Source organism: Castanea sativa, chromosome 1, assembly GCF_040712315.1.
Source record: "Castanea sativa cultivar Marrone di Chiusa Pesio chromosome 1, ASM4071231v1".
Taxonomy (NCBI): Eukaryota; Viridiplantae; Streptophyta; class Magnoliopsida; order Fagales; family Fagaceae; genus Castanea; species Castanea sativa.
The window spans coordinates 25,178,984-25,205,570 of NC_134013.1; the positions used below are offsets into that span (position 1 = coordinate 25,178,984).

Consider the following 26,587-nt stretch of genomic DNA (forward strand, 5'->3'; position numbering starts at 1 on the left):
ATGGTTAGTTGATCATTTTGACCACAATTCTTGTGCATTGGATATTTGTGGAAGGAGGTTACCAATATCCACTGAAGATGTAAAATTTATTCTAGGAATAAAATCAAGTGGGGTAGATGTGTCTATTGTTGCAAGCGCTGAAGAGATAAATCATATATGCCAACAACATGGATTAAGCGTGGTAGGGGATATACCAATTAACCTCTCAGAGAATAAGTTGAAGGAGATGAAAACACTAGGAAAAGAATTTTTTGGATTTTTTTGCTGTTTGTATTGGGTACTTTATTATGTCCCACTCCAAAACCTTATATCAAACGGTCATTTATCTCAATTCTCCTTAATATTGATGAGTTCAAAAACTTGAATTGGGCAAAGTTGGTGTTGGTTTTTGTTATTCGAGGTGTGCGCAAATATAAAGAAAAGGATCGTGTTGGCATAAATGGTTGCTTGCTATTTTTAATGGTAATTTGTAAAATATAGTTACTTTCAAGAAAATGATTTTGTTTATCAAATTTCTATGACTCTTTTGACTAAATTTCTATGACCCTTTTATATGTATTGCAATTGTTTTATTTTGAGCATGTCAATGTTGAAACGAACCTTGAACATGTGTCCAAACGACTTCAACCACGTATTTGTTATTGGGGGAAAAAAAGAAGTTAACCAAAGGATGCTTAAATTTCATTCAATTGGAAGTTTTGACAGTCCTAAGATAATAATTGACTTTTTTTAATGTTTGACTATTTATGAATAAGTTAAATATGTTTTATATGTGAATTATTACCCCCATGTAGTTGACATAATTTTTTTTTTTATCATAGTTGGTTGTAACACAAATGGATGGTGGATATGAGACAGAAAATATTCCACTAGAGAAACAAGATATTAATGAATCTCATGCTATGCCATCTCAATATGAACACAAGCCAAATATGGTATCTTTTTTCAACCAATAAATCTTATGAATTTGATGATAATTTGGTGCTGGACATTTGTTGATGATTGTGCCTATAAATTAATCCACAAGGTTCTGATGAAGCAATTCGTAGAATTGAGCAATCAATAACAAGTCTTAGAGATGAAATGCTAGTCATGCAAAAAACCATGACAGCCATTGCAAACAATATGGACACATTTAAGAATGACATTCTTTTGGAGTTAAAGAAAATAGCAAGGGAACATACTGGACATTCCAATGACCTCAACTTAAATGATATTGTAGATGTTAAAAAAGAAATGAAGTTTGCATCTCCATATATAATCCAAGACACAATGGATCAAGATGATACAGTATGTGCTAAAAAGAATCTATGATAGAGTCTACATCTCCAGTTCAAGACAAAATGGAACAAGATGATACAGAGCACATTAAAAAAGTATCTAAGATAGTGTCAATGGTGGAAGACTGCAATGTTCACATTGTTGGGATAACTCAATCTAATTAAAAACCTGGCAGCAAAACACCCTTATCTCATAATATGGTAAGTGATTTAGTGTTTGTTATTTATTTATTTTAAATGTGTTTAGGATGTTTATTAGCAACATGAGTTTTTTTTTTTAATTGCACAGGATGCGGATATGCTGCAATTAACTTTCCCTCATAACGTTCAACTTAATGCATCATGTGTTACACCTTCTGGCAAGCCTAAAGTCACCAGATCACAAAAACGTAGCCCAATTGTCACATCACAAGCTAAAGTTCCAAAAGTGAAAAAGAGGAAAAAAAATCAAAGATTCATTGCATGTGAGTTCATGAATGTGTACATTGATATATAAGGGTGTGAATACAACATATTTTTATATGCTAATTTGATTATACTACGTTCTTTTAGGAATCTAGACTAGGTGATGAAGAGGATATGAATGAGTTCGAACCATTTACTAAAATGGAGAAGATCGTATGTAACTACATTTTTAATAAAAATTTTGAAGAGAGGTTTGTCCTTTTTGAAGTTGGTATTAAAATTAATGAATTTATTGAATAAGCTCTAACATAAGAATATGTCAATGAATAATGTTTAGTGAAGTTCTTGTTTCCATGAAATGTGAGTGTGGTGATCTTGCAGCTTTCAATACCTTGCTTCCTAACCAATGGATAAGCAATCAGGTTAGTGTATGAAATTTAAATACAATAATAAATATTTGTGCTGTTTATTTATACAATAATTATAACAATTATGTTGTATTTTAGATAATTAATTTGTTCGTTTGCAAGATGAGGATGGAAGAGAACAGATATAGAGACATGTTTGTGTGGTATTTGCCAACGCATTTTTTCTATAAGTTTTCGTAATATTTTGATTTGTGTGCTTATAGTGTTTAATTAATACACAAGTTGTTTTTCTTGAATATATGTTTTGGATTGTTCTTGTAGTGTTTAATTAATACCTTACTTTTTTGAAATTTTTATATATTTTTGTAGCAAAAAATGCTCAAAGAAGATGGCAATCACATACTAGAATGGTTTAAAAAGACATATAGGGACGATGACAAGTATATGTCAAATTTGGTGAAGTGTGAACCGGTGATTTTACTTAGTGCACACACACACACACATGTATATTACATTGACACATGCAAATACATTGTTCATTTGTATCTGTAGATTTTTATCCCTATGAATGACAATAAATAGTCATTGGTACTTATGTGTCATTGATTTTGCAAAAAGATTTATATATATATATATATATATATATATATATTGGACTCTTTGCAAAGCACAACTAGTGAAGACATTCGAACAAAAAATGTTAAAACTGTGGTATTGTTTCTTTCTCTTTCTAACCAATAATGATTGTTTTTAATGTAATTTTGTTAGGTATTGTACTAAAAATAACTGATGTTAAAATCCGACTTTGCGATAGGTTACAGGCCTTGATAAGTTGCTGAGTTTTTGGGAGAAAGACAAGGATAGTATGACTAGATTTAAATTGAAATCACCCATCTTGAATCCTCAACAAAATAATGGGTAGGTACCAAATTGTACTAGTACATATGGATAACTGTTCTGTGCATTTTTCAAATTGCAAAATTTTAACAATTTTCATTTTTCAGGTATGATTGCGGGATGTATGTTATAAAACACATGTTTACAAATACTTCCAGCAAGCATTTACCCTTGTTGGTAATAAATTTCTTTGAATTAAATACAAATTATCACATAATTTGTTTAAACTACTTCTTAATTACATGTCTAATTATTTGTAGGAGAGCTGGTCGAAACATTTACAGTACAAGTTGGCGGCGAGTCTAGTGCTTTCAAAGAATAATGATCAACGTTCCAGAATTGTTGAAATTGCTAGAAACATTCCGCTACAGGAATATTTTCGGTCACTCAAAGATTAGTGTAAAAGAATGAATAGGATACTGTTTATGAGTTAGTGATTTAGTGAATTGAATTTTTTTTTTTTTTTTTAATGAATGGGAGATTGAATTTTTATCTTTCATACAGCAATTTAGTAAATTGTTTTTTATTTTTCTAATGAATGTGAGGCTGAATTTTTATTTTTTGTTATCACATACATCTGTGTTGTGTGCACAAACTGTTTTGATTTCGGCTTCTTGGTTTAAAGAGCTTGACATCCCCCCACTCTCTTCATCTGAAGCATTGAATAGATTTATATCACTACTCATGATTTTCTTTGTTTATTTCAAAATCTGCTATGATTAAAAAAAAAAATCAGATCTACATCTAAAGAAGATATAGATCAGTTTTTAAATGAAAATTTCAGATTTGCATCTAAGGAAAATACAAATCAGTTTTAGATTTTGAAAATTTCAGATTTGCATCTAAGGAAAATACAAATTAGTTTTTATTTTGAAAAATTCAGATTTGCATCTAAGGAAGATTCAAATCAATTTTTATGCAAAAAAATTCAGATTTGCATCTAAGGAAGATACAATCAGTTTTTGTGTTAGAAAAAATTTAGATTTACATCTAAGGAAGATAAAAATAAGTTTTTATGCAAAAATTCATATTTGCATCTAAGGAAGATACAAATAAGTTTTTATGCAAAAAAATTCAGATCTGTATCTTCCTTAGATACAGATCAGTTTTTATTTTTGAAAAAGATGTGATAATAAGCAGATTTTTTAAACTAAAAAATAGATCATGACAATAAAGACATCAAGAACATATTTCAACAAAACGATATTGACAACACATGATATGAGCATTTAGAAATTAAAACTAAAAGAATATTTACTCATGCATCGCCAAATTAAAAGAAATAGAAGAACAAGGGTAAAGAAAAAAAAAACCACCTCTTGCATGGACGTACTCTTCTTATTGAGGGAATATTTTAATGTTCAAAGAAATTTGTTCAATAATCTTTGAAACCTAAAATACATTGCTTACAAAAAAGAAATTCTTAAGGCTAGAGCCTCCAAAACTTCTTTAACGTAAAAGGGAGAATAATAGAAAGGAGAGTCAAAATGAGGGGAAATTTGAGAGCATGAAAAAATGTCCTGAATTCTAAGTGCTTTGGGACGACCTGGGACGCGTCCTTATCTCTAAAAAATTGAAAAGGATATGTTATAACCTAATCCAAGTGCTCTCGGGCCAAGACCCTAGTTTTTGCCAAATGGCGGTTTTGGGTGCCGGTCCCTCATTTGAGTTTTGGTCCATTTTGGACTCCTTTTTTGAGATTTTTTGAGTTGGGACTTGCACTTAAACGCGTTTTTAATCCATATTCTAAAAATTAAACTCTTTTCTAGATAATTCAATTTTTTTCAGCAACAATTATCGTGTAAATAAATACTCTAAAAGTCTGGATAGTTCATAATTTTATTGTTATTTAATTATCCCATTTATTCCATGCAAGTAAGCCTATTTTTGACACTAACTAACAACCAACCACAAAATTATTTAATTAATTTTAATGGTCTAGCCAATCAAAATTAATTTAAATTAATCATGCGTGGTTGATTCTACCTAAACACAATGCATGCTGACCGTGAAAACTTGATCATGTGATATTTTTTAATCCAATAGCTCGATTTGAAAATCGAGCATACCGTCGCGACTGTTAGAATCTCAAGATCATTTTTATGATATGAAATTAATGAATTAATGCATGTAATGCAATCATGAATTTTGGGTATATGAATGATCACTCTAGTCATCTTCCTTGATTAAATCATGGATGCAAAATCGAGTGTTTACAACGTGGTTGATCCAGCCTTTAGTTGGGCTTGAGATAGGCCCATGTTATTGTCGTGACTGGGCTTAACTAAATCCACTACCCGTTATGTTGTTTTTAAAACTCCTTGGTCCATCTACGTATGCATTGTGATTGACATGGCTAAATAGACTAAATTGTCTATTCTTTTATGGAAACCCCACCAAACCTACCTCTTATGTCCTTCACTACACACAATCGTTAATCCTCTCCTTAATATTTCGGATTCCCATGATTTTTGCACTTGCTTTCCTTTTGATTTTGAATCAAATCGTAACGACAATCTTGTTTGAAAATTTCCCACTAATTTCGGGTGAATTTTAATGCTCTAAACCTACCCCTCACCACTACTCATTGGTTTCCCCTCCTGAAAATTTTTCTGGTTCCTTTTCCTTCTCGTCACGTACTGCTTTCACTGGATTTTGTACAACTAATGAAGGATCTTCAAAAATACTTTTCCCTTGTCAATGGCAAGAGGCCTAGAATCCAAAGCCACAATAGTCTTTTGCTTCTCTCCTCTAATCACTGCTGTAAAAGAACGAGAAACATTCACATTAGATTGCGGTTGCTTGTGCATCCCATCTAAGATTTTCATTGGTTTTTTGGGTGTTATTAAACTATGCAGCTCAAAGCCAAACCCCCTCCACCCACGCATCACCTTTCTTTCTGGTATGATCACCAATCTCCTACGACCCCCAGCCTTAAGTTCAGTGACGACAATATAATTTCCAAAAGCATTAGAACAGTTTTGGAATGTATACGCAATATCGCCCTCTTTGAATGTAAAGAAATGTCTAGAATTACGGTCTAACACCGTTTGGTCCAATTTTGACAGCAACCAATGACAAGCTTTTTTTCCCATACAAATTGATCTCGAATAATACCTACCCCTCTCAAAAATACGTAACTCAAAAAAGGTCCCCCCTCCCCCCCTTCCTTCACCACCCGTTGAAAAAACTTAGGGTATGTTTGGTAACTGTTTTTCTCCCTTATTTTCTGTTTCCAAAATCAATTTTCTATTTTTGAGACTACAAAAATTGTTTAGCAACCCAAAATAGACAGAAAACAAAAACAGTTCTCAAAACTCAATTTGTAAAAGAAACTGAAAACATGCAAAATATTGTTTTCAGTTTTTAATTTTCAAAAGTCAATGCAAACACATATTTAATTTAATGAATCCGTCTCATTTAATGAGTTAACATTAGAGTCAAATCCTAGTAATAACATATTTAGTATTTTCTTTTTCTTTTTTTCAAAAAAACTTTTTTTTTTTAATTTCAATTAACCAAACATGTTTTTTATTTCAAAAATATAAGAAAATTATTTTTTCTTTATATTCTCAAAAACAAGTTTTTGAAAATAGAAAACAAAAACTGTTACCAAGCATAACCTTAACTTCAATTGAAAAATTGTGAACACTCACAACGCCAGAACAAGAAGAAAATTTATGGCTGATCTGAGGTAGTCGACCCTCGTTTATGTCTAATTCTAGGTAGTCAAGCCTAGGGAGAGATTTTATTCTTTGGGGAAACTCTACTCATCTGAAGATTTCAGTCTTCCAAACATAAACAAGTACTCTCACAAATACAAACTCTCTCTCTCTCTCTCTCTCTCGCATACAAACTCAATCCCAAAGTCCCTGAAGTAATTGCTAGTATGTGAAATGAAAGAAACATACAATCTATAAATTGTTACTGCTTCATTAGACTTTCTCACTCTAAATCTCCTTGTAAGAACGCTTAATCCATAATATCACAATGAGTTCATTACGATACATATTGATAAATTACCAATTGTCTTAAAAACTAAACTGTAAAAAAAAAAAAAAAAAGTGAATTAAGCACTTAATTATTATTCTAATACTCCCGAAGGCATGCAATTTTTAACATTTTAAACATGAGGTAAAATAGAGACATGGTTCAAACTTAGGATGATGTGCTATGATATCATGATAATTTATTGATTGTCCTAAAAGCTTCATAACATTAAATTTAATTACTTAAACATTATTCAAACATATACAAAAGTAAAAGAAATTATAAATTCTGAGAAAACGAAAGATACAGTTCAAATCCATTTATTCCTGTCACAATAGTTCTCTTGACGATTAGTTTCAAAACATTAATATACATTCGGCTACCCAGCCATATCCAGAAGACATTTATTTCGTTCCACACAGACTACTTTCAAAACATTAATTTACATTCGGCTACCCAGCCATATCCAGAAGACATTTATTTCGTTCCACACAGACCACAAGGTATTTCATTGGAAGGACATACTGAACAATACCTTATGGTATCAGCACAACGGATCCAGTAGTCTTCCTACTTTCAAGGTCTGCATGTGCCTGAGCCGCCTGAGACAAAGGGTATGTATGATTTACTCGAACTCGCAAGATACCAGATTCGACATTAGCAAATACCTCCCCAGCAGTTGCCAGTAGCTCATCCCGAGTTGCAGTGTATTGCATGAGGGAAGGCCTGGTCAAGAACAGGGATTTTGCAGCAAGAGCTGACAATGGAAGCGGATCTGGTGTACCTGATGACTGACCAAAATTCACCATATACCCACGAGGCTTTAAGCATGCCAATGATCCCTGGATATATTAACTTCTGAATAAGAAACTTCTTACCAGCACATAACAAACAAATCAGAACAGCTAACCAAAGCTATGACGTACCAGCTTCAGTAGATTCAAGTTAAGTATCCAAAATTTCTCCAGAAATGAAGGGAGAGTGAGAAAAAAAAAAAGAAGCTAATACCTGGAAGGTATCTTTTCCTACAGCATCATAGACAACATCAACCCCATTGCCTGATGTTATCTCATTGACACGAGCAACAAAATCCTCTTCCTTATAGATTATAACATGGTGGCATCCATCATCCTTGGCTTGAACCGCCTTCTCTTTCGTTGAGACAGTTCCAATGACAGTGGCACCTAGGGCATTAGCCCACTGACTTAATAGAGAACCAACTCCACCAGCTGCTGCGTGAACAAGGATTGCGTGTCCAGGTTCAACCTACACAAGACAATTATTTGTATCTAGTAGTTGATGTAAATAAGAATGTTTAACAGTCTGGGAAAGAGAGCCAATTTTAGCACAATGCCAGGTTTAAAGCATTCTATTTGTGCAAATTAGGAGAATAGGGGACAAATGCATAGCAATATACTTATATTAACAGTTTTTCAAACTGATGAAAACAGGCCTTTTTCAGATTTATCATGGTATTGCTGCCAATCCAAATTATTTACACACACACCCACTATAACAATTCATTAAAAAAATTTAGAAGGGACACAACACATGTACATGGGATGTATATGAGAGATATGCCAAATTTTATCAACCTCCACAAAGATCAATAAATTCAAGTAAATTAAAAAAAGAAAAATGTAAAGTAGCAGCTGTTCAATCATATAATGACTACAGAAACAAAAACATCAAATCCAAAATTGATTTTCACATAAAGATAAATAAACTCAAGTAAATTTGAAAAAGGAAAATGTAAAGTGGCAGTCGTCCAATCATATACTGATCACAGAGACAAAAGCTTCAAATCCAAAATTGTTTTTTCACACCCCTCGAAGCTTTAAACATTTCTTTCTCTCCATATACACCACATAAGATGGAGGAATTGCATTCTGTATGTTTAGATTGTGATGATGACCAAATCAACCCCACCAGCAAGCCAACGAATCAATAGCACATCTTGGCATTATCCACTAAATCTTAAATAATGAAAAGACCAGAGCCCACAATTCTCTAGCAACATTACAACAGAGTTAGTGATCTACGAATTCCCCACTCTTCTTGCGCATACAACACCAATCTACCGCTATTATTTGGCACTTTATGATTAGTAAATAAGTATTTTATTGAAAAGAGACTATTTCATGTACATGGTTGAACACTTAGAAGTCTAAAAAATTACAACAGTTAATGTATGGATAAAGATTCTAAAAATCAGCAATGGAGCTGATGTAGTAAAGCCCCACGCCCAAGATCAATCAAACAATGATCTAGCAAACAATTCTATCAATTGTGACCTGAAATTTCCATATCCTCAAATGTACGACGATTACATTCCTGTCACAAAGTTTACATCAAACATAACAGGACAATATTCCAAATATCCGATTAATGCTTGCCTACCCTATTATGCCAATCAAACAAAAGGTCAATGGCCTTTTATGATAGCAACACTGAAATCCCAAAAGATCGAAAGACAGCACTCCACAAATCAAACGCAACACTTCAGTGTAGTCAAACCCACAACAACGGCAAACACAACACCACCCTACTAGCATGTTCGTTCCTTAATGCATCCTAAAAGGAAAAACCCTGTTCTTTTTCACTCTCCATCTCAATCTATCACTACACTCATGAAGAGGGCTATTAGAATGAAGAAGGTTGAAGAAGGTGGTGTCCACCTCTATCTCCTAATCATTAAATTCCCGCAGAAAGCTTACATCTCAAAGTCCTCTGCTCCCCGTCATCCTGTCTTCCAAGAATGGATCAACTAAAGAATCTTTATCTAAAAACCATAAAAGTAAGGAAAGACCAACCTCAACAGTTGCTCACCACACCACCATCATACCAGAACTGAACTCGGCTACCCTCACCTACCTCAAAGTGTATATACTGTGAGAACCATCTCACCCCGTTCTAATATTGCATAAGCCACTAATGCATATCTATCTTGAGCAATCCCATACAACTCTAGGAAATTCTCCTTTAAAGGAGGTCCCCCACACCAAGAATCATGCCAAAGCTTAGTAGAAGATTCACCCCCCCCCCCCACCTTAAAGCAAACAAAGCAACGAAAAGTATTTCACCCTTTCCTTATACACTATTGGAAAGGGTGAGATAATTCCTGATTGGAACACCAACCCCCCCACATGCTGCCATATTTTGTGTCAATATCCCTTCTCCATAAAGCATCTCTCCCCAAAGCATAATACCACAACCATTTCCCCAACAACTCCTGATTAAAGTGCACTAAATTTCGAGTACCAAACCCCCCCCCCCCACCCCACATTTTGAAGTGGTTCACACACATTCCTCCAACTCACTAGATGATACTTAAACTCATCTCCCATCTCTCCCCATAAAAAAAACCTCTTTATAACTTAAAAATCTCTTTGTAACTTTTCAATATGTCTAGCCACACTCACAGGGATAGTAAACAAAGATAAATAGCAGGTGGGCAGGCTAGATGACGTGCTCATAATTAACATAATACACCCCCTCTTAGACAAATACACCTTTTTTCCATCCAGCCGCCTTTCCAATTTATCTAACACACTATTCCACACAGTTTTCACTTTAAAAGTGGAACCTAAAGGAAGACCTAGATAATTCATGGGTAATTGGGAAACCTTGCTTCTCAAAATACCTGCCAAAGCTTCTATATTCAGTACATCACCAACAGAGACTAGTTCAGATTTCCCCAAATTGATCTTCAATCTAGAAATGATCTGAAACCACACAAAAATAGCCTTCAAGTACCAAATTTGCTCCGGCTCCACTCTCACAAAAAATCAATGTATGGTCTGCAAAAAGAAGATGTGAAATTACTAACTGAACATTGGGACTACCACCCACAAACAAAACCTATTATATAATTTTCTCCCCCCGCCCTCTCCAACATATAGCTAAGTGCCTCCATAACAATGATAAATAACATAGCGGATAAAGGGTCTCCCTGTCTCAACCCCTGTGAACTATGAAAAAATCCTCTGGGGCTACCATTCACAAGCACAGAAAATCTAACATATGCCTTCCCCAGATCTAGCTTGCACAAAACCTCTGGTATACCCAACTTTAGATGGCTATATAAGCATTCATTGGCAATCAAAACCTAATCTAGAATCTGCCTCTTGCTAACAAAGGCATTTCAGGGAACTGACACCACCTTATGAAGCACCAATTTTAATCTGTTTGCCAATACTTTAGCCAAGATCTTGTAAACTCCTGTAATCACACTATTAGGAAGGAAGTCCTTAATCTTTGCTGCCCCAGGCTTTTTTGGAATAAGAGAGACAAAAGTAGCATTAAAACTTTTCTCAAAGGTGTAGTGCTCATGGAAGTGATGGAAAACCATCATTAAATCCACCTTCATAACACCCCAACAGATTTGGAAATAAGCCATCATAAAGCCATCTGGACCTAGTGCTTTGTCCCCACTCATGTTCGACACTGCCTGAAGATCTAAGCCCATCTAGTAAAGGTTGCCAGACTCCCTGTTCAAAGAATAAGCCTTTATAAAAATCCACAATCTTCCCATTAATTGCCTCTTGATTAGTGAGCTCCTCTCCATCTACAAGTAATCTCCCAAAATAATTATGATAGCAGTGTGAATTCGCAAGCCTATGAAAGAACTTTGTATTTTTGTACCCTTCCTTCAAGCACAACATCCTTGACTTTTGGCTTTGCCTCCAATTAATCTCTTTCATCAACAAGACTCATTCAAGCTCTACTTTAGCCTACTCCCTTTGCAATTTTTCATCATCAAGTAATATCCTATGCTCCTCAATCTCATCCATAGAGTTAATACGATTGAGGCTGCCAATCTGCTGCACAGGAAAGATGTGGCCCACCAAAGAGTTGTTTCAAAGGATAAAGGGAAGAAGGAGTTGAGGAATTTGATTTCTTCGGTTAATTATGATGGTAGATAGTCTTCTTTGACTGCAATACTGAGATTGGTGCAGGGAGTTAACAGTTTTTATGAAGCTGAAAATGGTGTCATGGAATGTTCGAGGATTGAATGATTCGCAGGAACCTTTGGTAGTTAGAAATTTACTACGAGAGTGAAATTGTGATGTAGTTTGCCTTCAAGAAACTAAGATTGCTGGCATGGATAGACTGTTGGTTTGCAGCTTGTGGAGTTGTCCTTATGTAGATTGGGTGGCTTTGGATGCGGATCATCAAGCTGGTGGGGTTTTGATGATGTGGGATAGGAAGGCTTTAGAAAAGTTGGAGGTAATGGTGATTTACTTTTTCGTATCAATTCAGTGGCATGGTGTGGGGGATGGTTTTATTTGGGCATGTTCTGGGGTTTATGGCCCGAATGATAATAATTTGAGAGGGCAGATGTGGGATGAGTTGATTGGAATTCAGCAACTTTGGGAAGTTCCACGATGTTACATAGGGGACTTCAATATCGTTATGTTTGCAAGTGAACGGTTGTGAGGATCACCCCTTACTCCGGCTATGGAGAATTTTTCTGAGTTCATCGAGGAGCTTAATTTGATAAATTTGTCGTTGGAAGGAGGGAGTTATACTTGGTCTAGTGGTTCGGATCAGCCTTCGATGTCCAAGATAGACAGGGCTCTGGTTTCTCATGATTGGGAGGACCACTATCCGGATGTGATCCAGCGGGTTTTACCTCGTCCTATTTTAGACCACTTCCCCAGATTAGTGGAGGCAAGGAAGATATTGAGGGGGAAGAGTCTTTTTAGGTTTGGGAAAAAGTGGTTAAAGACAGATGGGTTCATAGATAGGGTTCATTCTTAGTAAAATCGATATTCTTTCTCAGGTACTCCCAGTTTTGTGCTTGCCAAGAAGCTAAAAGCTCTGAAAGGAGACATTATTCAGTGGAACTGTAGTGAGTTTGGAAATGTAGGTCATCAGAAAAAAGAATTGTTGGAGGCCTTGAAATTATTGAATGCTAAGGAAGCGGAGTATGGCCTTTCTGAAGTGGAGATAGGTGAGAAGGCTGTGATGAGATCTCAAATACAGAACCTTCTTTCTTTGGAAGAAGTTTTGTGGAGACAGAAATTGAGGATGCTTTGTATTAAGGAAGGAGACAATACCAAATTCTTCCATAAGGTGTCTAATTCCATTAAAAGGTATATTCATATTAGTATGCTAGAGGTGGATGGGGTTATTTATGAGCACGAATCAGAGATGGCAAACCAAGTAGTATAGTTTTATAGAAACTTGAACAAGGAGACAAAGGAGTGGAGGCCTTTTGTGGAAGGTTTGGAGTTTGATCAAATGGAGGGGCTGGAGAGGGACCGGCTTGAACAGAGGTTTGAAAAGAAGGAGATTCTTCGAGCTGTCAAAGAGTTGTAAGGAGATAAAGCTCCAGGTCCTGATGGTTTCTCCATGGCCTTCTATCAACATTGTTGGGGAGTTGTGGAAAGAGATGTTTTAGCTGCGTTTTAAGAGTTTTATCACTACAGTAAGTTTGAAAAATCTATTAATGCAACTTTCATAGCCTTAATCCCTAAGAAGAATTGTGCCTCCAATATCCGAGATTTCAAATATCTTAATGCAACTTTCATAGCCTTAATCCCTAAGAAGAATAGTGCCTCCAATATCTAAGATTTCAGACCTATTAGCTTGGTGGGGAGTGTATAAAAGATCTTGGCTAAGGTTTTGGCAAACCGCTTGAAAGAGGTTTTGGATCAGCTGATATCTGAGTCTCAGAACAATTTTGTGAGTGGTAGACAGATACTTGATTCAGTTCTTATTGCTAATGAGTGTGTTAATAGTAGGGTGCAGAGTAAGATTTCGGGGGTTATTTGTAAGCTGGATATTGAAAAAGCCTATGATCATGTGAATTGGGAGGCTCTTCTAGATTTGTTGAAGAGAATGGGATTTGGGGTGAGGTGGTATAGATGGATCCGTACATGTATATCTATAGCCCAGTTCTCTGTCTTGGTTAATGGGTCTCCAACTGACTTTTTTGGGAGTTAAAGGGGATTGAGACAAGAAGACCCGCTATCTCCTATGTAGTTTCCGGTTATAATGGAGGTTTTCAGTAAGATAATGGAAAGAGTTGAAGGTGCTGGTTTACTTCAAGGTTTCAGGGCTGATGGTAGACAGGGTGGAGGGGTATGTGTCTCACATCTTTTATTTGCGGATGATATGATTTTGTTTTGTGATGCAGATGAGGAGCAAATTCTACATGTTCAGATGCTCCTTTGTTTCCAGGCTGTGACAAGATTAAAGGTTAATGCTTTGAAGAGTGAGATAGTTCCCATTGGGGAGGATCCTAATATCAATGTCTTGGCAGAGATTTTGGGTTGCCGGATTGGGTTTTCGCCTATGAACTATCTTGGTATGCCACTTGGGGCATCCCACAAGTCCCCTACTATGTGGAATCCTTCTTGGAGAAAATTAAGCGTAAGTTGGCTAGGTGGAAGAAAATGTATTTGTCAAAAGGTGGAAGACTAACGTTGCTTAAGTGTACATTATTTAGTCTTCCGACTTACTTTTTATCTCTTTTCACTATCCCTACACATGTGGCCAACAAAATTGAGAGGTTGCAAAGGGATTTCTTGTGGGGGGATTCCAAGACAAATTTGGTAGGATGGGATAAGGTGTGTGCACCTCTGGAAAATGGTGAGTTAAAAGTAAGGAAATTAATTACTTTTAACAAAACCTTACTAGGGAAATGGTTATGGCGGTTTAGGGTTAAGGAGACAAGGCTTTGGAGAAGGGTTGTAGCTCTAAAGTTTGGGGAAGAATAGGGAGGATGGACCTCCAAGCTAGATAGAGGGGTATATGGGTGTGGTTTGTAGAGAAGCATCCAAATGGGTTGGGAGGTTTTTAGTAAAAATATTCGGTTTGAGGTAGGGGTGGGGAATAGAGTGAAGCTTTGGGCAGATCGATGGTGTGGGGATTCTCCACTTCAATTGACCTTTTCGGTTGTGTATGGGATTGCCTCCAATAAAGAGGTATCAATGGCCTCTTCTCTTAAATGGTTGGAGATAGAGAAACAGAGAAGCTGGGATGTTCGTTTCATTCAAAGACCAAATGATTGGGAAATGGGTGGTGTGGATGAATTTCTCCATACTTTGGGTTCTAATTTACCTCCAACTGAGAACAGAGATCGTATGCGATCTATGAAGCACCAACGCAGCTACAGGGTTGTCGTACCGGAGTCCAACGCGGCCCGACGCGGGGTGCGGCAGGCGACACCGCTGCCCATGCGTCGGAATTTTTTTTTTTTTCGTTTCCGAATTCATGCCAACTCGCGCCGAACCAGGCCGATTCACGCTAAATTGGATCATATCAGCCAAATATCGATGTGTTTCGGCCGGAAAGAGGAAATTGGCCGGTAAGGAAAAAAAAAAAAACTTAAACTGAAACACGGCTGGATTTGATACGCCACTGTCACCGTCTTCACCAGCCTTAACCCCTTTCTTCTTCTTCTTCTTCTTCTTCTTCTTCTTTGCCTCTTCGTCTTCTTCTTCTTTTTTTCGCGAGCCCAGCGTTGCCGTTCTGTTCTGTTTCTTTTTTTTATAAGTTTTTTTTTTTTTTTTGAAAAGGATTGTTAAATGCATTTGGTCAGAGAGGCTTTATTTTTATTTTTTTTTTGTGCCTTTCACGTGAGCCACAGCTCACCTTTTTTTTTTTTAGGTACATTAAACCACTAAGCCTTTGGTACGTGAGCCACTAAGCCACTAAGCCTTTGGTCAGAGAGGCTTTATTTTGTACATCATCATCATCATTATCATATGAGTTTTCTATTATTATTATTATATAAAAAAGTATGCTTAGCAATATATAAAATATATAAATAAAAATATTTTTAATAATTTTTTAATCGCCGCATCTGCACCCTATTTTTTCAAAAATTGTCGAGTCCCGCACCCGTGTTTCATAGTATGCGATGGAAGTTAATGAAGAATGGGGATTTTGATATCCGATTGTTTTATAATAAGCAAAGAGGTCCCTTGCCCATTATCTTTCCTTGGAAAGGTGTTCGGAAGGTTAAGGCCCTTCGCAGTGTTTCTTTCTTTGTGTGGATTGCTGTATGGAAGAAGATCCTTACAGGTGACAATTTAAGGGATAAAGGGATGGACTTTATTGACTGATGCAATATGTGTCATTGTAATAGGGAGACGGTGGATCATTTGCAACTTTATTGTGGTAAGGCTTACCGGTTGTGGAGTTTGGTTTTTAGATCTTTTGGGATTTCATGGGTCTTGCCAAGATCGGTTGCAGATACTCTCTTTGGTTGGTGGAATTGACCTGGAAAGCATTCGTCTAGCATTTGGAATTTAGCTCCATTGTACTTAATGCGGTGTCTTTGGAAGGAGCGAATTGAAGGATGTTTGAGGACATGGAAAGTTCCAACAACCAACTATTGGCTTCTTTTAGTGGATCCTTTTTTGACTTGGTTTAGGGCTTGGGAACTCACCTCTAATGATTCTCCCCCTATGTTCGCTAGCTCTCTCCTTTGTAATTAGTATCTTTTCTTTCTTTCTTTTTTTTATCTTCTTTTTCTGTAAATTTTCTCTCTGCCTTATGACTTTCTGCATGAGGTAGTGTTCTTGAATATACATCTTTATTAATTATAAAATAAAATAAAAAAGTATTGCCAAACTCTAAGGTATTCCACTTTTTCAAATCAAGCTTCAGAGCTTTCAACTTGTTTGTCAGAACAAAACTAGGAGATCCATAAATAGGAATCCCACCAACCTTTCACCTTATCTACAAAGCCATTTGCCTTTCCACATAGTTTCAAGTCTAAACCCCATTTCACAGCATCACACTCCAATAAAATAAGGTGTTGATCCAACAAAAACCTTGGTAGATATGCCTCTATTTAATCATAGAAAAATGCTTCTCTAAAATTAAAGTGATAAAAAACCTGTCTATAAAATCAAGCTATTATGCTTCAATGGAGAGTATTTTTTTTTTTTTACAAGTGACAAAAGGTTATAAATAAAAAAAAATTTTTAAATTAAAAAGAATACCCAAGTACGGCCGGAGGTGTACTTGAGCAACAATACATCAATCTTTCAAATTACAATGCTCAAAGATATCCAATAAATTAGAACAAGGAAGAGAGTTAAAGCAATACTCCAATCCAGTAAAGAGTGAAGAAGGAGAGATTTAATCTCGAGTATAGACCATTCACTTCCCTCAAAACATCTCACATTCCACTCTCACCAAAGACACTGCATGAAACAGTGCTAAATAAAAAGTTCTCTTGGAACTTTTCTAAAGGTCAAGTGCTAAGTCCAACCAACCTTAGGTGCCAACTCCTAGGTTTGTTCTCTCTTACTTTGAGTTGACTCCAAAAGCCTAGGTGCAAACTCTTAGGTTATCCATATTTGGTTTTGTCCTACGTCAGCTTAAAAATTTTATTAACCATCTACTGCCAAAAATTTTCTTTCTCCATGGCATAATGCAAGTGGCTGCTCTCAAAGCTCAAAACCTACACACGTGCTCAGCTACTCAAGACTTGAATAAAAGTCAACTTCGAACATGATTTTTTTATAGTGTCACTAGATACCCTATTTGATGAGAAGTATAAAAGTGCACCAGAATTTTTTTGATAGTTACCAAATTCACCCGATTTTAAAAATAACTCCTAACAATCAAACTAGCTAAGGTTTTTTTAGGAATCACCCCTAGGATTTGTATGTTTCACACACTCATGTAAACAGCTGTAAATAAATTTAAATATCTCATAAGACAGCCACATATGCTTTTCTGGTGAAATTGCTAGAAACTTGTTGACAAAAAGTTTTGAAATACCCCTAAATTTAAAGAAAAGAAAAGAATACCTTTAAAAATCAACATTAATTTAGCAGCAACTAAGAAAATAAATTTAAGACCCAACTAAAACAACTCCCAACAATCAAACTAGCTAGATAGATCATGAGTAGCATCCTAGCATCATTGAAAACTCAAATAAAAATCGATGCTTTAGAATTTGAATTCCCATGTCTCTTGTAGGCCATTCCAAAGTGTCTTCTTCGGTTACCATTGAATCTCTTCCCTTAAAATAGGTGGAGGGTGAAGTCACAGGTTTAAGTCCATATGGATGCATAAGTTGCTATGATGCACGGACATGGACACGGCGATACGGCAATTTTTGAAAAATAAGGACACGACACAGTGTGGACACGGCAATTAAATAATTAATTAAATTTTATATTTAGGCATATTTTTTAATATTTTTAGACATAAAATACGTTTATGTTTAGAATTTAAATTATGTAAGAACTACAAATAAATAAATTAACCCCCAAAGTAGTACAATAATACACAAAATTTTTAGAGTACAAACCAAAAGTTTAAATAGGCTACATTCAACATCAAACTAAAAACATAAAAGGAAACCAAGTTTTAAAAAGTATAACCCAATGAGTGTCAGTGACAGTGTGAGTGGGGTAAAAAAAAAACGCGTTATAACTTATATTAAAGTGAGTAACACAGTACACCCATTCACCAAAATATCTAGAAAAAAAAAAGTAGAGGGAGAGAGAGAAGAGAAGAGGTCAAACAGTCCACGTCGAGAGAGAGAGAGAGAGAGAGAGAGAGAGAGAGAGAGAGAGAGAGAGAGAGAGAGAGATCCGAAGGGACAGGGCACGGCGTCGACGTCTATGGAGCTCGCCGATCGGCCCGATCTAGCTCCGGCAAGGGACAGAAGGCAACGGCAGCTGGCAGACGTCAGAGGGAGGGTGAGTTAAGAACTTGAGATGCCGGCAGAGGTCTGATTTTTTTTTTTTCACTGCTGGCGTGTCGGATGTGTCGGTGCCGTGTTGGCACCGTAAAGACACTGCTCGGACACCTAAGTCCGGCGAGTCGTAGCCGTTTTGGCGTCCAACACATCGCCAAAACTAGCGTGTCGATGCAACCTAGATAAGTTGTATTTACCAAGAAACAATGATTTTATATATATATATATAAGTAACATGTTTGTGTGTGTGGAAAAAAAAAAAAAAGGATAACTAACACTTTTTTTGGTAACAAAAATAATTCATTCAAATAACTTAATAGATATGGGCTTCAGCATCATGGCTTATCAAAATAAAGTCAACATTGTAACACAGTTGGCCACAAGCTATAATGATAACTTTGGTGTTTATCATACTTGCACATATGCATTCACATACATATGCAAGCCACACCCTCAACATGGTGATGATGATTCTTCTTCTAAATATAGATTGGAATTTACAAGCATTAACAGACTGCATTTGTCTAAATGCACGTGATGCAGAATACATGTTCACAGATGATACCAACTCAATATCTGATGACATTTTATCACAATTTTTATTTAAATCAAGGTTTCTAGTCCAAATACTTTAAAGGCTCAATCTAATATAAATTTCAACTTTCTGCAGTATATATTCAGCTGCATCAGTATAGAACCTACCTTGAAGCAACGGCGGAGTAGAAATTGAGCTGTCATACCCTTGAGGATGACGGATGCTGCAACAATAGGATCAATAGAGGGAGGAATAGGCACAACTTTGTTTGCAGGAAGGATCTGCTCTTCAGCATATGCGCCCATTGGACCACCAGCATAACCTACAAGGTCTCCAACTTGCCTGCCAGTTAGTCCAGGACCCACAGCTGTCACCACCCCAACAGCCTCCATACCTGCATCAGAAACTGGTATTGATAAATTGGTCCCACCTTAGGACCTAACCTCATATAAAATAGGTAAATCCATTCTCGTGGCATTCAAAGAAAAATCTCCAGTGTTTACCATAACTATCCCAAGTAAAAGAAACTAACAAAACTCTCTGAGACCACATATGCACTATGGTTGTAAAGAAATCACTATTTGCATAATAGCTTAATTGAAGGAAAGTAATTTCATCACAACAAAATAAGTCTTTTGGTCGAGTTATCAATTTGGTGAGCTTTCATACACAAGTCTGTCATCTCATCTTGGATAAAGGTCACATTTTGGACCAGAACCATGAATGATTAATCCAATTGCAGAAAATTTTAATTTTTTAAATAAATTAAAATTCTTGCTCATAAATTAAGAAATTGTGTGTGATAGCTACAAATTTATGTTGTGGGTTTCTATGTTGTGCTGCAAAATTTGGGGAAAAGTGCACAAATTCTTGCGCATAAATTAAGAAATTGTGTGATAGCTACAAATTTATGTTGTAGGTTTCTATATTGTGCTACAAATTTGGGAAAAAGTACACAGATTTGTGGTTGAAATCTAAACTTCTTGCTTCTTTATGAAGGAAGATGCTAAAGCGTGCTTCTGCATGTTGTGAAGGAACAGTTTTGTCTTGAAAGTTGCCTCTCTGTGGTAAATATGGGTGGTATTCGTAGTTTTTTCACTGAATTTAAAATTTTTCAATTGGTGGTTGAGGAAGGAGGAAATTTTTTCTCCTTACGTATTTTTGAACGGGGCAAACACTTCATGAAGTCAGTTTTCATGGGCAAGAATGCAGCATTATGGTTGATGAAGAATATAGAACACACGGTGGTCGGAATCAATCCCAAACAGTTTTTTACGCTTAGGGAAGGAGACACTGCATACACTTTACAGCGGAGATCAAATTCCTTTGGTCAATTCTTTTTAGTGTCTGAACTCAAAGTTGGCGGGCATAAAAGATCTGTCATAATTCCTGGTGGCAAAGCACAGAATGGTTGGAAGGTCTTTGGGCTTAAACTGAGGAAGATGTTGGAACCTGACCAATACGCTCTACATGGTTCAGGCCAGACCAAATTTGTGTCCCTACCACAGAGAAGAATGTTGGAGACTCATCCCTCTCGGTCTTTTGTTGAGATCCTGAAAGGTCAGGTGCAGCCAAGGGCTGTGACTCAGTCACAACATATTACTACCAAGGATAAGGTTAAAAATATGATCCAGGGGGAGCCTGTGGAGAGCTAGAATCAGTCAAGGGAGCTGTTGGCGATGAATCCGAGATTTACAAGTGCCAAGGTGGGGGATTTTCCAGTGGGCAAGCCTAAGAAGATGGTGGTGGGAGGAGGGGATAGGAGAGAGCAGTGCATTAATGTGGAGACAGAGTTAGGTGAGCAAAATCCGGCAAAAATTAGGATACGTTTCCCATCAAGTCTTAGTTTGAATTCAAAAGCATATGAAAATGGGAAGAAGAGTGATTTAAGGAGACCAAGCTGGACAAAGAGTGGTCTAATCATGGAGGTTGACGTGAAAGGGAGGAGACGGGTTTCCTGGGATAGAAATAAAGGGGAAGTTAATAACTTTAAATGGGTTTCACGGGCTTGTAAGGATTTGTGCAAGGGAAAGTTGGGTTTGGGTCCTAACAAGCTAGCGGCCCAACAGCCGGTTAGTACGTCAAGTTTAGGCCCAAATTCCATAAGCCCAATAACCTTTAAGCCTGGGGAATGCTCTGTCAATGGTATAGGGCCTATTTCCTCAGCCGATACTCACGAGAAGGCAGGGGAGAGCCCATGGGTGAGTCCGACGAGCTCCGAGATGCCAACACAGGTGGCTAGAGGTCCTATGAGGACACAAAAGGTATGGGTTCAGGCCGAGAATGGTGGTAAGAGCTTCTTGGTGCCTCCGATGAGCCCTATTTTGCCGATATAGGAGGAGCATTGTACCAGGATTCAGGTGGTTTCGCCGATGCAGGTGGTTTCGCCGGTAGGGGCGACGCAGGCTGATGCAGATGGAGTTTGGCCTACTCATCAGTGTTGTGATTCACTGGTAGGAGTGTTGAGGTGTACCGAGTCTCCTCCGACGATGGTTTTCAGACTTAGCTCTGACTGGAACAATATTTTGGGCTCTAATTTGTTGTCGGGTGGGTTGATTTCTGAAAGTAAGAGGACAATGACTCTCGAATTAGTGCCGCGATTGGTTGGACCTTCTTTTCCCGATCTCTTTCTAGAGTTGCTGCGAGTTGGATCACTGGGTTTTGGGGTGTTGGGTCAAGAGGTTAATTCTTCCTATAGTAAGGAACTCTTTAGCCTTCCTAGGTAGGTCATGCTTATGGAGGATGCAGCTGATTTTTCTGTGGGCTTTGGTGAAATAGAATTGTCAGCTTGCTTACCTCTACAAATCATTGCTCCAAGTGCGTCGACAAATTTGGCAGAGTTGGAGGAGGTCAATGAGGTTTTGAGTATTGAGACTAAGTTAGATATTTCTGGGTGGTGAAACACAGAATTCCTGGTTTCAATAAATTGGTTGGGTTGTCAATGACTCGACATGAGAAGTTGTGCATTGCTCTCTTACAAATGCTAGAATCTGTGATGGAGGCAACCAATGTATTACACAGGAAAGCAACGGGTAGCAAAAATGTGACTATGTCCAAAAACAAGGGACGTAGAAAGCTGCAAAACTTGATCTCTTCAGTGAATTATGACAAGAGATAGAGGGTGGTCTTGAGCTGGTGTCAGTAGTTAGGGATATTTTAGTGTCTATGAAGATAAAAATGATTTCGTGGAATGTTAAAGGTTTAAATGATCCTCGGAAACGACTTGTGGTGAAGAATTTGTTGCAGGAGTGGAAGTGTGATGTTGTTTGTTTACAAGAGACGAAAATTGCTAGCATGAATAGACAGCTAGTTTGTAGTTTGTGGAGCTGTCCATATGTGGATTGGGCTATTTTGGAGGCTGATCGGACTGCTGGTGGCATTTTGCTTATGTGGGATAAAAGGGTTTTGGATAAGGTGGAGGTTATGGTTGGTACTTTCTCAGTTTCGATAAAGTGGCAAGGGGTGGGGGACGGGTTTATATGGGCTTGCTCAGGCATCTATGGCCCAAATGAGAATGACAAGAGGGGTCACATGTGGGATGAGTTGGTGGGTATTCAGCAGTATTGGAGGATACCATGGTGTTGCTTTGGGGACTTTATTATTGTTTGCTTTCCTAGCGAGTGTAGGGGCGACTCATTTGACCCTGGCTATGGAAAAATTCTCTGAATTTGTTGAGGACCTTAACTTGGTTGATTTGCCTTTGGAAGGAGGTAGCTATACCTGGTTAAGTGGCACTGACCAACTAGCGATGTCTAGGATTGACAGAGCTTTGGTCACTCCAGATTGGGAGGACCATTTCCTTGATGTTATTCAAAGGATTTTACCCCGTCCTATCTCAGATCACAGTCCAATTCTCTTGGAGGCAGGGGAAATGGCAAGGGGGAAAAGTCTGTTTAAATTTGAAAATATGTGGTTGAAGACGGAGGGATCTGTGGATAGAGTTCAAACCTGGTGGAATCGGCATTCCTTTGCAGGTACACCTAGTTTCGTACTTGCAAAAAAACTAGAGGCTCTAAAAGAGAACATTATGCAATGGAATCACCGAGAGTTTGGTAATTTAGTGCGTCAAAAGAAGCAATTACTGGAGGAGTTGAAAACATTAGACGTTAAGGAAGAGGATTTTGGTCACTCTGATGGGGAGAAATGTCATAGGGCAGATTTAAGGTCCTAGGTGGAGCATCTTCTTTCCTTGGAAGAAATTTCCTGGAGATAAAAATCTAGGATGTTATGTATCAAGGAAGGGGATAATAACACCAAGTTTTTCCACAATATGGCTAACTCCCATAGAAGGTTTAATCATCCGAGGACCTTGGAGGTGGATTGGGTGGTTTTTGAGGAGGTCTCCGAGGTAACTAATCAAGTGGTACAATTTTATAAAAATTTGTACGAGACTGAGGGGTGGAGGCCTTTTGTGGAGGGTTTGAAATCTAATCGTATTGGGAATATGGAAAGGGTCTGGCTTGAAAGGAAGTTTGAGAGAGAGGAGATCCCTCAAGTTGTAAGTGACTTGAATGGGGACAAAGCTCTAGGTCCAGATGGGTTTACTATGGCGTTCTATCATCATTGTTGGAGGGTAGTGGAGAAAGACGTCTTAGCAGTGTTTGAAGAGTTTTTCCAACATTGTAAGTTTGGAAAATCCCTTAATGCTACCTTCATTGCATTAATTCCTAAAAAGAATGATACCTCTAATATTTGAGATTTCGACCTATTAACTTGGTGGGGAGTGTGTATAAAATATTGGCTAAGATCTTGGCAAATCGTTTGAGAGTGGTTTTAGATCAGTTGATCTCTGAGAATCAAAATAGCTTTGTGGATGGGAGACAAATCCTTGACTCGGTTCTTATTGCGAATAAGTGTGTGGATAGCCAAGGGAAAAGTAGGGTTCCTGGAGTCATTTGTAAGCTTGATATGGAGAAAGCCTATGATCATGTGAATTGGGAGGCTCTGCTATATTTGTTGATTAGAATGGGCTTTGGAGTGAAGTGGTGTAAGTGGATCCGTACTTGTATATCCACAATTCAGTTCTCTGTTTTGATTAATGGATCTCCAGCTGATTTCTTTGGTAGTTCAAGGGGTTTAAGACAAGGAGATCCGCTATCTCCTATGTTGTTTTTGATCATGATGGAGGTGTTTCGTAGGATGTTGAGAAGAGTGGAGGGAGCTGGTTTGATCTATGGTTTTAATCTTGAGGGTAGGAAGGGTGGTGGGGAACGTGTTTCACATCTATTGTTTGCAGACGACACTATCCTATTTTGTGATGTAGATGTGGAGCAAATTCTTCATATTCGGTTGTTGTTACTTAGTTTTCAGGCGGTAACAGGTTTGAAGGTCAATGTGCATAAGAGTGAAATGGTTCCAATAGGGGAGGTTGTTGATGTGCATATCATAGCAATAGTGAATTCTAAGAATTCTGTCATAGCAATGGCGAATCTATCATATCATATTCTAGCCTTTCACTCAGAAATCTAACTATATTGAACTCCCTCGGCACACACCAAGCCACCTCCCAACGCTGTTGTGAACTCTCAACTCCTATCAACTACTTACCCTGTCATTATTAGGGTCATATACTCCAATAGAGACCCAATTGAATTTATCCTTCACATTACTCAATAAACATGACATTGAAAACCTCCCCACACACCCACACCTGGATCAATTTTCTCAACCACCTGTTTGCCCCATATTAAGAGCACCGTACCTGCTGTATTTTTCGCTTCAAGTACCAGCCAATCTTCAAATGGCTAGCACAAAGACTTCTAACAACACTTGCATACATTTTGACAATTTTGTTTCCTAACCCAAAAACCACATCAGACTTCCATCCGTTCAACATGGTTTTTACAACCACTCATTTGTTAGGAGCATTTACACATTATATTCCAAGAAAACAGGCGTAGCTTCATTAGGAATACATCAACAACCCTTCCTTTACTAGTACTCCCATGTTATCCAGCATCATAATTAACTGTATATACCAAATTTTAAAGATCCCTAGCTCCTCTAGGAGTTGGGTTAGTTACCCGATGCACACTCCCCTCACTTGATGACATTCCTCTATCTCTCCTCAATTGTACCAAATAAAACCATAAACTGTTCTCCAAAGACTCTAGAAACTCCAAGGAATTTGCTAAATCCCTTAATACTTCTAAATTTTCATCACCCATTGAGTAGGCCTTCATACCTCCCATTATTTGATTCAAATAAAAAATTTCTTGCTCACTTGTTGATCAATCAATTCTGGCCAATGACTCACAGTAGAGGACTGGAGCTCCCCCCACTATTATTTTCACACACTATCAATGCTCCACAATCTGTTGAAAGCCACAGCACCTTCTGGTCCTCCAACAATTGCTCAGATTGTAACATATTTTTCCTCGGCCATATCCTCCACTGTAACTTCGTAATTGAGCGTATCCTTTCGAGATTGCTTAGAACTTCACACATTGGGGTTAGCATAACATTCCAAACTCCCATCTCTACCTTCTGGTGATCTATTCTGTATTGGCAACAAAACCCCCTTGGCAGCTGAGCCTCAGGTTGTTTTGACTGGCAGTGATCTTGCAGATGTAGCTTTATCATCGGTCATCAATCAACCTTAGTATTTATTTTTCTAGCCTTTAACAAACATGTGTCATAAGTCATAACAATCAAACATGAGTGATTAATTAACATGATCTAAAACCCTAAAGCAATGTACGAATTTTAAGTTAATATTATAATAAAATAAAGAAGCAAGGAGAAAGAAAAGAAATGAAAGCAAACCAGGGGTATAGGGCAATGTGGGGGTCTTATAAACTCCTTTGCGGAAATAAACATCGATAAAATTAAGGCCAACGGCCTTATTTTTTACACGAATCTCGCCTTCCTTTGGTTCTCCTACTTCCACATCTTCCCATTTAAGGACTTCCGGACCACCAAGTTCGTGAACTCTAACAGCTTTGACCATTTTTTTGGGTGCTGCTTCTGCAAGTGCTCGCACTGTTTGCGATGCCCTTCTGGCACGTGTAGGTGTAAATGGTAGTGGATTTGGATTTTGATGGGAATGGAAATGGGAAATTTTTGGTTTTATAAGTACCGGTAATAGGCGGTGGTACTGGAACTGATGAATTCCTGGTCTTAATAGTAATCCCATTTTATTTTATTTTTCTGCTGATCATGAGTCATGACCTGTAATTTTGTCCTTTTTTATATTTTTAGTCCTGAATGTGGACGGAATAAGGGCAATGTGACCATCATGGCAAGTTAATCAATGCTGCTTATTTTCAAATTACATATCAATCTTTATTTTTTTAATCAAATAAATAAAAATTTATTTAATTTTGTTGTGCCAAATTATGATTTGATTGGTGCATATTCGGGAGAAAGAAAGAAAGAAAAAAAAGTTATCATTGGTATATAAAAAAATAAATAAATAAAGTGTTATGTTACTTAT

General features: G+C 37.3%; 1 protein-coding gene and 1 long non-coding RNA gene across 2 annotated transcripts; one reads left to right on the forward strand and one right to left on the reverse strand.

Annotated features, from left to right (window-relative positions):
* The first annotated feature begins 2,865 nt into the window (after positions 1-2,865).
* LOC142640877 (uncharacterized) lies at positions 2,866-3,518 on the forward strand. Its single transcript, XR_012845275.1, has 3 exons — positions 2,866-2,971; positions 3,058-3,127; positions 3,211-3,518. It is a non-coding gene; the product is annotated as an uncharacterized LOC142640877 (long non-coding RNA).
* Positions 3,519-7,244: 3,726 nt separating this feature from the next.
* LOC142622535 (uncharacterized) lies at positions 7,245-26,312 on the reverse strand. The gene is made up of 4 exons (XM_075796024.1): positions 25,918-26,312; positions 19,320-19,546; positions 7,949-8,206; positions 7,245-7,782 (listed from the first exon to the last, which is right to left on the reverse strand). The coding sequence occupies exons 1-4, from the start codon at positions 26,285-26,287 to the stop codon at positions 7,477-7,479; spliced, it is 1,161 nt and encodes a 386-aa protein (XP_075652139.1). The 5' UTR covers positions 26,288-26,312; the 3' UTR covers positions 7,245-7,476.
* Positions 26,313-26,587: the final 275 nt, after the last annotated feature.

Excerpts from the sequence above, each read along its gene's own strand:
- LOC142622535 (XM_075796024.1), bottom strand. The coding sequence starts at position 26,287 with ATGGGATTACTATTAAGACCAGGAATTCATCAGTTCCAGTACCACCGC. Across the intron at positions 19,547-25,917 it reads CACATTGCCCTATACCCCTG|GTATGGAGGCTGTTGGGGTG; the intron begins GTTTGCTTTCAT and ends TTTCTGATGCAG. Across the intron at positions 8,207-19,319 it reads TACTCCGCCGTTGCTTCAAG|GTTGAACCTGGACACGCAAT; the intron begins GTAGGTTCTATA and ends TGTCTTGTGTAG.